The sequence below is a fragment of the Rhinolophus sinicus genome, chromosome 1 (assembly GCF_057876585.1).
Source record: "Rhinolophus sinicus isolate RSI-liver-muscle chromosome 1, RSI-T2T, whole genome shotgun sequence".
Taxonomy (NCBI): Eukaryota; Metazoa; Chordata; class Mammalia; order Chiroptera; family Rhinolophidae; genus Rhinolophus; species Rhinolophus sinicus.
This window is the reverse complement of record NC_142501.1, coordinates 38,731,063-38,746,833: the sequence shown is the minus strand read 5'-3', so window position 1 is coordinate 38,746,833 and position 15,771 is coordinate 38,731,063. Positions and strand designations below refer to the sequence as shown.

At 37.4% G+C, this 15,771-nt stretch overlaps 1 protein-coding gene across 10 annotated transcripts in view; it reads left to right on the top strand.

The window, feature by feature from the left end:
* Nucleotides 1-15,771, top strand: part of LMNTD1 (lamin tail domain containing 1) — a 387,606-nt gene that overhangs the window by 251,906 nt on the left and 119,929 nt on the right. For all 10 annotated transcript variants that reach the window (XM_074325915.2, XM_088798497.1, XM_088798463.1 and 7 more), the window contains one exon: nucleotides 10,094-10,135. In XM_074325915.2, the coding sequence (XP_074182016.2) occupies nucleotides 10,094-10,135 (42 nt within the window). The remainder of the gene's footprint in view (nucleotides 1-10,093; nucleotides 10,136-15,771) is intronic.

The window sequence follows — 15,771 nt, the reverse complement described above, 5'->3', positions numbered from 1 at the left end:
GCCCATGCTACTCCCTATCTGTAATTTCCTTGACTTACAGTTTTTCCTTTCAAAATTTTATCTATTTTTCAATGACCAAATCAAATGTTACCTTTCCTAGGAAAATTTCCCTCCTCACACTTCAGACAACACCATGAATACATAAGTTGTTCTATTTCAAAACTTCAGTACATCATTTGTTCATTTCAAGGCACTTAATATTCCTACAATGTTATTTATATATATTTCTCCTTTTACCTAATAGAATGTTAACTTTATGAATCAGGAATTGTCTTTATATTGTTATAACTTCTATAGGAACCAATATAATGGAATTCCTTTATTCAGTCAACATATTTTTTTGTTTGTTTGTTTAAACTAAATCACCTCTAAGGAATCTTCCAACTTAAAAAGAGCCTATGAATCTGGTTTTAGAACTTACTTAATAATGAATATACAAAAGACCTTTTTCTCCCCATATTGACTATGAGTACAAGGAATCAGATATACTGATGTCAAACTGGTTTTGTAAGAAAGTTTTAAAAATCTGATTCTGAAAAAGTAGGAAACTTTATTTTTCAAGAACTTATGCGACATTCCTATTTTGATATTCAACACATGTTCCTGATAAAATTTTGAACATTAAAGGACTTGTACATCTGGTTACATTTTTATAAAATTAAGTGACACCAAATCAGAGCTCTACAAAGTTAAAGTTGTATAATTAAGAACATCAGAAAGGTAAACAGTGAACTCTGGCAAGACATAAGAAAGGGAACATCTTATTGTGATATACCAGAAGTTTATTCATTTATCTGTATCATTTCTTCCTGGTGTTTATAGCAGTACAGAACATTTTCATTGGTGCTCATTTCTGTTTGGCAAATTGCTGCCAAAAGTCCAGATGTTTCTAAGTGTGAATTCATTGAAACTTGTGTTGTCCAAATTTTAGAAGCAGGGTTGTTAGACTAGGTTAGATAGAACATACAATAAAGCAAAAAAAGAAAAGATTTTAAAAAAGAAAAAAAGAGAAAGAAAAATACAAACAAACAAAAAGCCCAGAGCAACTTACATTGAAAACAAAGCCTGAATTATTTGTTTCAGCTGCTCCCGCCACACCCCCTCCCCACTTCCTCTTCCCCATCTGTGTTCAGTTCTCAAGCGACTCAAATTAGGGGGTACTAAAACCCAAATTATGAGTTGAAAGGCATGACTTTGGCCTCCAGGAAAATCCAAATATATGGAATCTGGTAAGGCAGTCTGATCAGGTCAGAAGTCTCTTTTACTTTTGATACTTCTTAGGAAACAATTTGAGTCGTTTGACTTTCAGCCATTAAAAGGCCCTTAGTAAAAGCATGAAAGAAAGCTCTTCCATGTAGGTCTGAGACAGATGTGATGATGCCAAGAAAACGAAATGCTGTGACTCCTTGACCATATTGGCACCTCAGGAATTAACAAAACTCACTGATTTCCCTCTAGACACATCTTATGCTTTCTGCTACTGTGTGCGTCTATCCTCTGATTTCCTCCTTCCTCTTGGCCGAAACAGGAGAATGATGTGTTTCAAAACCAGTCAACAGGAAGGTTGTGGGTACTCTCTTTTTCAGTTGGATGCATACTCTAAAGAAAGAAAAATTTAGAATTCACAACTTCCAACAGTCATGCTGCCCAATTACAAGTCTGATTTCATACTTTTCTGGTAGATTGATGAAGAGGCTAAAAGATATTAAAACTTAATGTGCCCCCATTTCCCTCCTTTCTGGTATTATTAATTAAAGTAAATTTCTAGATATAAAAGGAACATGATTTGAAATAAAATTATTAATTAAAACAATCTGATATTGTTTCCTAAAACATGCTTTTTCACATATGGCCCAAGCATTGACAGACCGTTCAGGAAAGAATTAACTTGGTTTTCAGCAAGAGTAGAGCATGAGGACTGATTAAGCACTGATTTTATTTTCTTATAAATGTGTATCTTGTGTTCCAAAGGCATTAGCTTTGCTTTGCAGTAGAATTGAATCTTCCCTAGGGTTTTAATCTTCATAAATGTACCAGTTCTCTGTAGTAACATGGATAGGATAAGTGGTGGCTATTACAGGCTGAGCCTTGGTATACAAGGTCAAACAATTAAGTTCGCGAACTCATCCTAGAAAAAGTGATACATGTCTCATTGCTGAATATCACTACGGTCACCTTTGAAGCATTCCCCTTGGGAAGCTATGCACTGATGCCAGCGCCTAGTCCACCCTTTAAAGCAATTTTGGAACTGTTTTTCTGGAATGGCCATCAGAGCTGTCATCGTATTACCCTTGATGTCCTGAATGTCATCAAAATGTCTTCCTTTCAATATTTCCTTTGTCTTTGCATAAAGAAAGAAGTCATTGGGGGCCAGATCAGGTGAGTAGGGAGAGTGTTCCAATATAGTTATTTGTTTACTGGCTAAAAACTCCCTCATAGACCGTGCCGTGTGAGCTGGTGCATTGTCATGATGCAAGAGCCGTGAATTGTTGGTGAAAAGTTCAGGTCATCTAACTTTTTCACGCAACATTTTTAGCACTTCCAAATAGTAAACTTGGTTAACTGCCTGTCCAGTTGGTACAAATTCATAATGAATAAATCCTCTGATATCAAAAAAAGGTTAGCGACTTTGTTGCAACAAGTTCGAGAACCTAATTGTGAGACCGCATATAGTACTTCTGCCAGGGCAGGGACTCACAGAGAAGCAGATGTGGGTGGGATATCTGCCCACTGACTAATTGCTTTATGCCATCTACACTGTCTAAAGTCTAATTTGTAGATTAGAAAGCATTTTTGTAATTGTTCTATGTGGAATATTTAAATCTCATTACCTCTTCCTAGAAACTTGGCTAGTAGCTGGAACATCAAAAAATAATCAGATTCTTTATTTTTAATGTAAAATATTTACAAAATGAAACATGTAATGTATTCCCAAAAGTATACGTGAAGTACATGTCATTTAAAAATAAGTAAAATGAACGAACTTTACCACCCAGCTTGAGAAATAGAACAAATAGAACATTAACAATGTCTCAAAGTCACCTGTGCACCTGTCCCCAATCCCACTACCTATTTAGGCACCCTCAGCCACTACCCTGAGTTTTGCGTTTATCAGTTCTTTGCTTTTATTTGCAATTTTACCACTCAGGTATGTATCTCTAAGATGTGTACGTGTGTGTATAATTTTGTGAGTTTTTAATTTTATATAAAAGACATAACTTTTTTCCAGTGACTTGTCCTCTTTAACATGTTTATGAGATTTTTTCATGTAGGTATGTGTAGCTCTAGTTAATCTATTTCTGACTGTTTTATAAATGGAAATGTTATTCTTTCTCCTATTGATCAACATTTGGGTTGTTTCCAGAATTTAGCTATTATAAGTGATGTTTCTATGAACATTCTTGATGTATCTGGGACAGTAATTGTTGGATTATACATGTCTTAGCTCTGCTAGATAATGCCCAGGTTTTTTTTTTGGTTTTTTTTTTCATTTGGTTTCCAGCAGCATATAGGAGTTTCTGCTCTTCTGTACTGTCACCAAAACTTGATATAGTCATATTTCTTAAGCACATTTGTGGGATCTTAATTGGTATCTCATTGTATTTTAATTTGTATTTGCCCAATTACTAATGATGAGCATAATTTTTGTTTAAAGTCCACTCAGTTCTAATTTTTGCCCATTTTCCTATTGAAGTGCTTCACTTTTACTTATTGGTATACAGGCTTTCCTCCCTTTTTAATTGTGATATATAGTATACAAACAAAACTACATGAACTATCCATGTACAATTTAATAAATAATTTTGAGGAAATGTTTGTGTAAGTACAATCTATGTCAAGAAATAGACATTTCCAGGACCCCAGAAATCCCACATGTGTCTCTTTATAATTCTACCCCATCTTTTGCTCCAGAGGGAACCACTATCTTGATTTTTCTAATAATCATTTCCTTGCTTTTTGATAGTTTTACTGTCTATATATGCATCCCTAAAAAATATAGTTTAATGTGGTCTATTTTGAACTTTATACTGTACATACTCTTTTAGGTTTTGCTTCTTTAGATCAACACTGAGACTTTGCCTGACCTCATACCCTATCTTGAAGGGTCCAGGATTTAGATTCCATCTTACTTTCGTCCTACAGCTTTGCCTATAACTCAAATTTACATTGAATTGTCAATTGAGATTTAAATAAATTTAAAAAATAATACCCATCTAGATCCATTTATGTCTTCCATTTTATCACAATTTACAAATTTCTTTGTTAATTCTAGATGAGTCAGGATATTTCACAAAATTGCTAGTTAGTTGCTATGGTAGCAGATTTATTTTCATTTTATTGCTACCTTATTTCTGAACATTTTAAGTTTGGTATAATCATGAGTTACCTTTAATACACCCACACTTCACATCTATTATCTCAGAGACATGGCCAGGTCTTTTATAGTCTTAATACCAGTCTATATATAGTCTAAATATATACTTTAGGAGGTCTTCTGGGTTCATGGAAATAAAATATGTAATAGTCACATAAGTTATAAATATTCAAATTTTCTGCCCATGCCACGGTGCTTAGTAAATACTAATAAATAATTAGGACCCAAGCATATTGTCTATTATATATAAACTAATTTTTAAAAAAACTTTACTGATTTTTACATAGTTTTCTTGTTCTCTGTCTCTCTTTCCTAAAATACCCACAGAGTTCAGTTCAAATTAGTTTAGTTCAACAAGTGATTACTGAGGGCCTACGCAATATCCCCTCTAACAACAAAAAAAAAAGAAGAAAGAAAAAATGAATTGATTTCTTCTTTAGTGGATTCATAGTCCAGGTGAGAAGACATACGTATAGTCAAATAATTACCATGTAGTATATATAAGGGCAATAATAGAAGCAAGAACAAGGTGAAAGTCACATAGAGGAGAGAGTGATGAACTCTATTAGAGTTCAAGGCGTTAGGGGGAGATATCGAACAAGAAGGAAACATCCAAACTGGTTTTTGAAGGAGGAATAGAAAATTTTCAGCAAGGGAAACAGATGGCCAAAAGTCTGGAGGTTACAATGAGTTCAGTGAACTACATGTGAATCAGTATTGCTGGAGCTTTAAACACAGAGGGAAAGCATGGAGCTAAGCCTCCAAAGTCCAAGGTCAGATTACACGGGGCACTGTATGGCTTGTCAAGGAGCTGGAACTTTATTCTATAAGCAGTAGGAAGCCATTTAAGTATGGGGACATGATCAAATCTGTTTCAGAAATATTACCTTTAAGATGTTATGGAATTTAAGTGGTCATCTGTATAATAAGTGTTAGGATTGGCTTGATTGGCAGTAACAAAAAACAAAACCACAAAACACTGCTTTAAAAAGCTAGTCCAAAGATCCAATTCAGGACTGATTAGTATCAGAGGCTCCATGGTATCAAAGACTCAATGTCTTCCTATATTGTTGCTCTCCTTGTGTGGCCCAGTCTAATATCAAAGATGGCAATATCCACCTTCCAGGACTCAAATTTAAGTAGGGACACGATAGAAGAGGGCAAAGTGTGCCCACCAACTGTTTTTTTAAGAAGATCCCCAGAAGCTGCCAACCATTGGCCAGAACTTAGTCACATGGTCACAGCCAGCTGTGAGGCAAGCAGGGAAGTAAAGCAGGGGGAAAAAATGGAAATGGAGGGTAACTGGCAGTTTTTGCCACTGAGAAATAAGACAGTGGAAGCAAAGGAGGCCAATAAAAAGACTACTGCGATACTGCAATGAGAGGATAAGTACTGTTCAGGCAATAAGCATGAGGATGGAAAGTGAAGGCAAGATCTGAGAGCTGTTTGGGAAGCAGAAGGGGTTAAGAGTTTAAAAACTAGTGGATGGGGTGATGGCTTTTCATTTCTGGCTACGTGACCCAGTAGATAGAGGTATCACCATGGGGAATTTCACCATCATAAAACAAATAGAAGGGGGTGGGTCAAAATGGCATTTGTACTGTATAAAGACTTTCTGCCTTTGACACTATCCTTTCCCCAGAGCTTCCTCCAAATGTTTGGATTTTACTTAAAAGCAGAAGGAGAGATAACAATTATTCAACTAACAGGATGCTGGGCCTTTTCCTTTTATTCAAGACAATAGGATAAGAAAACTTCCAGGCCTGTCACCAACTAGATGAACGACCAAAGGCAAGTGAGTTCATCTCCTGGGCCTTAGTTTCTGCATCTGTAAAATCAGAAATTTGCACTAGATAATGTCTAAGCTCTCATCAGCTATAGAATTATTTGATTCATTCACAGACCCATCACCCATGTGAATCAACAGCACAAAGTGAACAACCTGGCGTCACTCTAGCCATGCATGCCTTGACAATGGAAAAAGTAATTGAGGCAATATCATAAGTTCAAGTAAACACAATTTTCTGTCTAATTGTTTCACATCTCTTTTCACTTAGCTGTTGAAAACCTATTTTAGTGTGGTCTGGGGTATTAAACTTTGGTAAATTTACAAAGTCTTTTATTAAAGTGGAGGAGGTTTTGCCAATTGCTTTTCAAGATTAAAAGGTCTTACTTGGGGTGAAAAGGATTACTTTTTTTATTAGGTACATTAGTGTACATGTGGTAGCTAAAAATACTTTCCTTGGGTTAAGTATTTTCCCTTTTGGTTGAGTACACATTGTTCCACCTACTACAAAGGATTAAAATGACCTGTTTCATCACAGAGCAAAGTGATGGCGGCAGCATGTGATTTTTTGGCAGAAAGAACACTTTGTAATTGCTAATTTCCTTAACAACCAGTACCCAATGACACTGCCTGGTTTTATAAAATGCCAATGAATCTAGACTAACAGGGAGTTTGCTGCGGACGAGCCTTTTGGAAGGAGTGTTCAAATCCGAGACCTTGAATGCCTTATGGAGACATGAAAGAGTCCACAGGACACAATTGGTAGACTCAGGTGTTTGCTTTGGCCTGCGCCTCTTTTCTCATCTCCATTGTGTTCTCTGCCAACTGGCAGCTGCCCTCAAGGTCAAAATCTTTTTTAAAAAAGTCAGCAACTTAAATGAGAACCAGTAATGCTTTCAGCAGGTATAATCCATTTTACTTCGTAAGTGTTTCAACTAGTACTTCTTTTAATACAAAAAGGTTTGGAAATCTCATGTAAATGTAATATTTTAGAACTCATTTCTAGTACCAAATTTGCATTTCTCAGCCAAGAAAAAAATGTTCCATACTGAATATTAGATCCCAGTCTATAATGAAAATATACATTTTCTAGGTGGCCAAAAGAAAACAAATGCGAATACGACTATGATGATATAACCAACTTTGAAGCCACAGTTTTATGTTTCTCAAGTTGCCAAATAATCTTCAACCCTGTAGGTTGTATTCTTTAATTAATCATTCTTTGCATGTGACAAACAGACTTTCAAATTAAAATTTCCTTATGCTTTATCAAAGCATTACATTTAGGCACATTTGCAGGATATGGAACCTGGAGTTCTAGATTATAGCTGATCCCCCGGAACACTGCATCCCTGATTAGGCCTATAAAATACCTTTGATTATAAAAATCCATGATTTCTCAAAATCGCAAATACTCTATAGGACTTTTGATGACCAAAACCTTGAGATGTGTGCAGGAGCCACTGTGCTATAGGGAAAAGAGAACAGGCTCAGTAGTTACACTGAACAATACTCAAGGCCAAGTTTGTCCCTTCCTAGCAAGGTAACATTGGGTAAACCAGTTAGCCTCTCTGTTACAATTAATTTGTAATTGTTTCAATTATACTTTAAGTGAGAAAAACCATAAATATGTTGCTTATGTTAAGTAAATACCTATTTATGTATGTATATCTATCTATCTATTTATCTACCTACCTACCTACTCACAGCTTAATTCCTGTAGTCACTCAGGCCTAAATCCCTGGAGTCATGTTGTCTCCTCTCCTACTCTCACACCTCATATTTAGTCTACCAGTGAATTCTGCCAGCATTTCCTTCAGAACACATCCAGAATCTGACAGGGTCTCATCACCTCCATTGCTACCCACGGTGATGCCCAGCGCCATCAGCTCTCCTTGGATGATGGCAATGATCTCTTCCTCTCTGATCTCTCTGCTTCTGGTTCTCCTTCAGGCTATTTTCAATACCGAAGGAAAGTCCTGTTCTTAAAACAGAAGTTGGGTCCTGTCATGCCTCAGTTCAGGGCCCTTGGATGAGTGTCCTTCACTCTCAGAGTAAAGTCAGTATCCTTTCCACAACCTATCAGACCCTGAGACCTCGGTATGGGAAAGGGCACAGATCTTCCATGACCTCTTGAGTCCCCAAATCTCCAAGTGTTCAGCAACATGGACTATCTCTGTACCCTGTCCTTTTGGGTTTATACAGAGACTTCATTTCATAGGCATGATTGATTAAATCATTGGCCACTGGTGATTGAACTCAATCTCCAGCCCCTCACCCCTATCCAGAGATTGGAGGTCAGGGACTGATAGTTCCAACCTGCTAATGACAACATTAGCTCCTCTGGCAATCAGCCCCCAGCTTTTGGTTGGATACCTAGGAGCTTTCCAACGTTACCTCATCGACATAACAATAGACACCTTTATGGCTCTTGTAACTTAGGAAATTCTGAGAGCTTTAGGAGCTCTGTGCCAGAACCAGGGACAAAGACCAAATACATATTTTTCATTATAAATCACAATATCACACCTCCCTATTTTCTAGGCCTTAATTTCTTCATCTGTATATTGGAATAATTATAGCTTATACCTCATGTGATTGTTGTAAGGATCACACAATTTACATATGGAAAGTACTTCAAACAGTGCCTGTCATAAGAACAAATTCTAGAAAGCTAACATAAGCATGAAACCCTCTTGGGAAAAATACATTTTTGAAAAGAGGGACACTGCTTGTACTATTCCCAATTTGAGAAACTCAGGAGTAATTCTCAAAGCATTGTCCTTATACCGCATCGGTAAAATTCTTGTTTCAAAAGCAAATTGCTGAGCCCTACCCAAGACTTCCTGATTAAGAATCCCAGGAAAACCTTATTCTTAACAGGTACCTAGGTAATTCCTTTGTACTTTAAGGTGTGAGATACAGTCTAGAGAGAGCACCTCTCCACTGCTATAAATTATCCCAGGTAACTCCAATATACCCTTCCTTTCTATCCATCCCCTGTGCTACTGTAAGGATGGCTCAAGTACAGGATACCACCAAACTGATTTGCTATTGGCCAAGAGTTTCTTAAGAAGTCATTTATTAACTTATTCAACATCCCAAGTACTCCCATTGACCTATCCTACCTAGCTGGAACTCATTTATAATAGCTTTATTTAAAGAATAATTACCAGAGAAGCTCAGCAGTCCCTTACCTTCTAAAGGGATGCAATTAATGGAACTCTGCATGCGTAGCAAGTTTCAGCTTTTCAAAATCGTAAAAGAAAAGCTATTTGATTGGTGCCGGGGCTACTTTGGTTTGTGTATCTCTTGAAGGAGTGGGCCTGTCTGTAATTTAATCCTGATTCAGGACACTTCCATAGTTTCTAAGACTCACTTTTAAGTCTTCAGTTAATGCTACATTTATATACAGCATCTATTTCAGCTCCAAATTTGGAGAAATTCCAAAGTCTAAGTAGATTCCCAAGAGGTAAACCACAAAGTCAAAGAAGCTTAGTTCAAAGCACAAGGAGAGCAAGAAACCTGAGTTCTCTGAGTCAACAACAGTCACTTACCAAGTTGCCCTGAAAATAGGACCTAGTCGGGCAATCAGTTCTACTGCATCTTTTGGAGCAAAAATTAATGAGACACCCGGTCTTATATCATATTATATAAGAGCCAGTCTTATTTTACTTTTTGCTCCAAAAGGTGCGTTAGCGCTGATTGTCCGACTAGGTCTTATTTTAGGGGAAACACGGTATTTAGCCAAAACTTTTAATTTATAGGACTCAGGCTGGGACAGGGAACAGGAGCAAGGATCCCAGGAAATCTTTCAGAATTATGCAGCTTTTCCATTGGTTCAGACATGTTTCCTGCTAAAGCTGACAGTGAGATTATTTTTAATTAATTATAGAACCTTCTAAGCAAGTGTTTGGTCTGATTCTTTATAGGTTTCTGAGCAAGACTGTCATTTGGAGACAGACTTCTCTAAGGTGAGTGATGTCTTTGTATGCAATTTACTGATGAACAGATATGAAAATAATAGCTGATTTAATTGTTAAATTATGAAATGATAAGTTTGAAGGTAAACTTTGCATTTCAACTTGACCATCCCCTGTTGTCATATGTAGACTGGGCTATTTAGATCTGCAAAAAAAATGTGAAGCAGACAGTACTTGATGGCGGAGGGAGGAAACCCACTAAGCACTTGCCTGGAATTTTCCTTTTGGCCACTATAGCATTCTTATTTGAGCCTGAAAATCCGTAGAGAGCTACCACGTAATCTTGTTCCTCAGTAAGGAAACACTTCATACTTGTTGACTATGGGACCCATGATACCCGGTTTTTATCCCTTCATGTGGGTGAGGAGGAATAGGAGTAGAAGAGAGAAAAAAGTCAGGGGAAAATAAAAGTAAATACATTTTCTAACACAGACTTAACTCTTTATAATATCAATTGTTCTTATCTGTCAACTTTCATGTTAGAATTAGATGCCTAGGATAATAAAATTTAATCAAAAGAGTGATACATTTGGAACAATTTTTGTTTTCTTAGCTTTATGACTCAATTTTGTGACTTAGAGGTATTCAACTTCTTTTTGTCTCAGAATCAGCTTTCCTGGTCCAAATAGGTTCAAAGGGTCAGAGAAATCAAATAATCATGATTATAATACCCATCTTGACAGCTGACCTACCAACTGCATTGCGTAGTTGCTCCTTATAGTTCATCAGCGCAAGAGATGCCTTCCCTGAAAATGGATTCAGATGTTTTAAAACCAGAAGCTTTGCGGATAAAACAACATTAGTTTCTGATTTGACAAAGAGCTGTCTTGGGCCTCTGTAGTCAGCAGAGATATGTGGGAGCACAGATGTTGAGGGGTGAAGGGAAGGGATGAAGCTGGCCGTGAAGAACTACACATTTGACATGAAATATGATCTGAAACTTGAAGGGTAAGTCGGAGTTTTCCATTGGACAAAAGAGGATGGGGCATTTTAGGCAAAGGAAACAACTATATTAAACAAAGCCTGCATATGAGATATCTAAAATAGTCAAATTTACAGAATCAGAGAGGAATTGTGGTTTCCAGGGGCTGGGGAGAGGGAATGGGGAGTTACTAATCAATAAGCATAACATTTCAGGTAAGCAAAGTGTGTTAGTTCTAGAGACCTGCTGTACAACATGGTACTTAGAGTCAACAAGTATTATATACTTAATCATTTGTTAAGAAGGTAGATCCCATGTTAAGTGTTCTTACCACCGTAAAATAAAATTAAATATAAATATTAGGTTGGTGCAAAGGTAATGACTATGTTTTGCAATTATTCTTAACCTTTTAAACCTCAATTACTTTTGCACCAACCTAACAAATAAACAAGCAAACAAACCAAGGCTGGGCGGCATTGAGAAGTGTTTAGCAGCCTGTTGTGGTGAGATTATGGGGCTTGCGGGGAATAATGGCTAGAGATGATGGTGGAAAGTCATTTAGGCCAGATCATGGAGCCTTAGCTGAGGAGTCTTCACTTCCTTCCCTGCACATCAGAGAACCTCAACAATTACGTGTATGCTTGAGATTATTTGGGTGGTACTGTAGAGGACATACTAGTGGGAGAAGACCTTTTAGAGGCTATTTCAAGAGTTTAAGAGAGATGCGATAAGAGTCTATACTGGTATTGTTGCAAAGAGAAAAAGGGATGTAAGATGCATTTTAACTATATGTAATGCCTGGTTGAATAGATTGAGGTGGGGAAGAAAGAATCAAGAATGAGTCCAAAGCACTTGGCTTGAGAGCAACTTTGTTGGTTTTACTTGAGATAGAACAGGCAAATGGAGATAACATCCCCAGTAAGTTTGGAAAGTGAGCAAGACAATGATCTTGGTTTTGTACATACTGTGTTTCCCTGAAAATAAGACCTAGCCAGATAGTTAGCTCTAATGCGTCTTTTGGAGCAAAAATTAATATAAGACCCGGTCTTATTTTACTATAATATAAGACCAGGTCTTAGCTAACATAATATAATATAAGACCTGGTCTTATATTAATTTTTGCTCCAAAAGACACATTAGAGCTGATTGTCCAGCTAGGTCTTATTTTCGGAGAAACACAGTAGTACTTATATGTCATGCAGAACACACAGATGGAGAAGTCAAATAAGCAATTGGAAATATAGATGACAGTTCCTATTGTTCTATGCCGTATTGTTATGGATATGAAGACACACACACACACACACACACACGCACACACACACTTACTTGACAGACAGCGCACAGCCTAAGGAGGAAACACTTTGAAATGAAAATATGTAATTACTCCTCCTTTACAAGAACAGTCTGTTCTAGTTTTATGGTTTGAGTCAATTTATAGACAGCATGTCATAATTTATAAACATCAAAATATAGTCACACACTGAGTTTGGCTTATTTGGATATTTCATTGTGCTTGTAAGTTCAAGGTTAGGTCATGATTGCCTTATAGGTGAGTTTGATTTACAAATATTCCTGAGACAGGTCTTTGAAGAGTGTTTTTATCATTTTGCTTTAGTGAATGCCAAGACTGCATGTTGTTGTATAGTAACAGACTGTATCTAACACTCCAGTACTGCCTGGGCAAATGACCACTGGGCCAATGGCTCAGTATTGGTGCATAGTCTGAATCAGCTCCAGTTTACACAAATGGTAGTGAGTCTCCATATCAATGAGCAGTATAGTATTAAACAGCACCCTCATTTACATGGTTTGGCGTTAAACCAATTCACATATACATGTAATATATTGTGTAGTCAATATCTCAATCACACTGAAGGCACATTGTATTTCTGTTTGGTTACCTGTCCTTACCAGGGTCCCCAGGGAAAAAACTGCAGTGAGTAGTTTGTTTTGGACACATTCTCACCTCCCTGTGTCACTGCTGTCTCTGCTTTCAGACACCTAGGTCCTCACGCTAACCCTGCTTGCCCAAAGGCCACCACTGAAGTATTTCAGTCAAGCCTGCCCTTTGCATGTACCCAGGTCACCTTTCCTCCTCCTTTCTGGTGTCATTTAAACTCCCATTTAGAGTAGCACCACACTTTAGGGATTTAGCTTTATTCACAGCAGTATAAAAATAATCAGCCAAACTCCCCAAAGCGTGTGTGTGTGTGTGTGTGTGTGTGTGTGTGTGTGTGTGTACACATGTATGCCCATAATGTAAAATGTCTGCTTTCATGAATCACCTGCTCCCTTTGTGATGGGGAAAGAAAGACAACAAAGCAGGTAAACAACAAGGCAGGTGAGCAAAGCAAGAAGCCCGTCAGCAGAGTGAAGTCAGGCATCAGTAGGTAGAAGGACTCAGCATATGGGGACTAGAGAAATGGGTTCTCACCATCTCTTCCCCAAATCCAGGTATTCTCCTGCCGTAACCTTGGCAAGGCAGGACAATGAGACCAGCACAGACCCTCTCAGAATCTACTCTGAATGTAGACGTTACTTCCTGACTGGTCTCTGGAAGAGATGCACTATTGGCCTTGGTCAAAATGTCAAAGAGAGAGAGGTTTGTTTTTACTTTCTATCTCCTTTATTGAGTTATTTGCAGACCTTCTCCATGCCTAATGTCAGCAACATATTGTGTTCATTCTAAGATAATATTTTTTCACAATTTAGCACCTTTAAAATTGGGATGCGTCATATGATCAATGGCATCCTACAGGTCTGACAATTAAGTTGTGAACTTGTTGCAATGACGTTGCTAACCTTTTTTGGCATCAGAGGGACTATTCATTATGCATTTGTACCAACTGGGCAGACAGTTAACCAAGTTTACTATTTGGAAGTGCTGAAAATGCTGCATGAAAAAGTTAGACGACCTGAACTTTTTGCCAACACTTCATGGCTCTTGCATCACGACAATGCACCAGCTCACACGGCACTGTCTGTGAGGGAGTTTTGAGTCAGTAAACAAATATCTGTATTGGAACACCCTCCCTACTCACCTGATCTGGCCCCCAATGACTTCTTTCTTTACCCAAAGATGAAGGAGATATTGAAAGGAAGACATTTTGATGACATTCAGGACATCAACGGTAATATGACGATAGCTCTGATGGCCATTCCAGAAAAAGAGTTCCAAAATTGCTTTGAAGGGTTGACCAGGCACTGGCATCAGTGCATAGCTTCCCAAGAGGAGTACTTTGAAGGTGACCATAGTGATATTCAGCAGTGAGGTATGTAGCATCTTTTCTAGGATGCATTTGCGAACTTGATTGTCCGACCTTGTATGGCATTTGCTGTTTCCTGGATTGTATTTCTTATATAAGCATTTATATCCAACAGTTACCTAGGGCCACTACTGACCTGAAACCACTTTCAATTAAATTTCTTCCTGAGGTTTTTGCCTCATGTGTTTTAATTTGATTGGAATTGAGACATTATACCTATGTGAGTAATAGCTGTGGTTCAGAATCTCAAGCGAGATTATTCTTTCTTTCTCCTCCCAGTGTTAAAGTTGACAAATGCAAACTGTCCCATGGGGATCCCAGCTTTATGCCAGGCTCTCTTATTAGATTCCCTATCTTAGACTTTTTTCCTTGTTAGTTGAGAAAATCAGGGAGCATCTTATAGCCAAATGTATTTAAGAAATTTGATACTGGACTTGAAAAGGTTCACCAGGGACAAAAATTCTTCCCAGTTTCTTACTTCTGAGCAGCAACGCTGCCTTCTTCAGGTCTTTGCTTGTCTTTCAGAGCCTGCCAACACCTTTCAAAAAGAGGCAGGTAATCACCCTCCAGAAGAATGATTCACTATGCAATTTGTAACTATAATGGGATTTGTTAATTTGTAATGTTATCAAGATGTAATTTGTGAGTAAAGATTGTGATAGAGCTATAATTATGACTCTGGTGATTTTGTTCATTGCTTTTGCAAATACTTATAAGATATCTATTCTGTGCACTGGGGAATGAATAAAAATGCCCAAGAAATGGTTCTTGACCTCAGGGAGTTTGGAGTCTATTATAATTGATAAGTCATGTGCAAAATAATTGTAATGTAATGTGATGTAGAAAGTAATGATGCCAGAGGAAAGGAATGGAAAACATGCCCCATGGATATTCAGGATAGAAAGAAGTCATTTCTAGTTTAGACAGAATCAAAAAATACTTTAGGGAAGATGGGGGTTACAATAGTAATAAAAATAATAATGAGTACCATTTTAAAATTCTTTATTCACTTTATTTTATTTTATCCTTTATGAAATAGATATTAATTCCATTTTACAGCAGAGACAAATGCTTTGGAAGAATGAATAGATTTTTAGAGGTAGAAGCAGTGTTGGGAGGGGTGTTGTTCATCAGTAGAGAGAACAAAGACATGAATGTGGAAAGAGAATGGACATATAGAAAGGTTCTACAATACATGGTTTAATTTGCATGGAGCATTGGATGGGTAAAGGCAAATAATAAGAGAGATCAAACTGAATATTTTGTTTCAACTGGGTAATGGAGGAATAAAAGGGAGTTATCATGGAGAGAGAATAAAATAACCTGGCAGGTAGTTTATTGTAGGGTAACAAAGGAAGAAGATTTGTCAAAGATGAGGAAATGATTTGGGGATTGTGTGTCCGGGAGAAAGTGATACTAGGATAAGAAATAGTAAA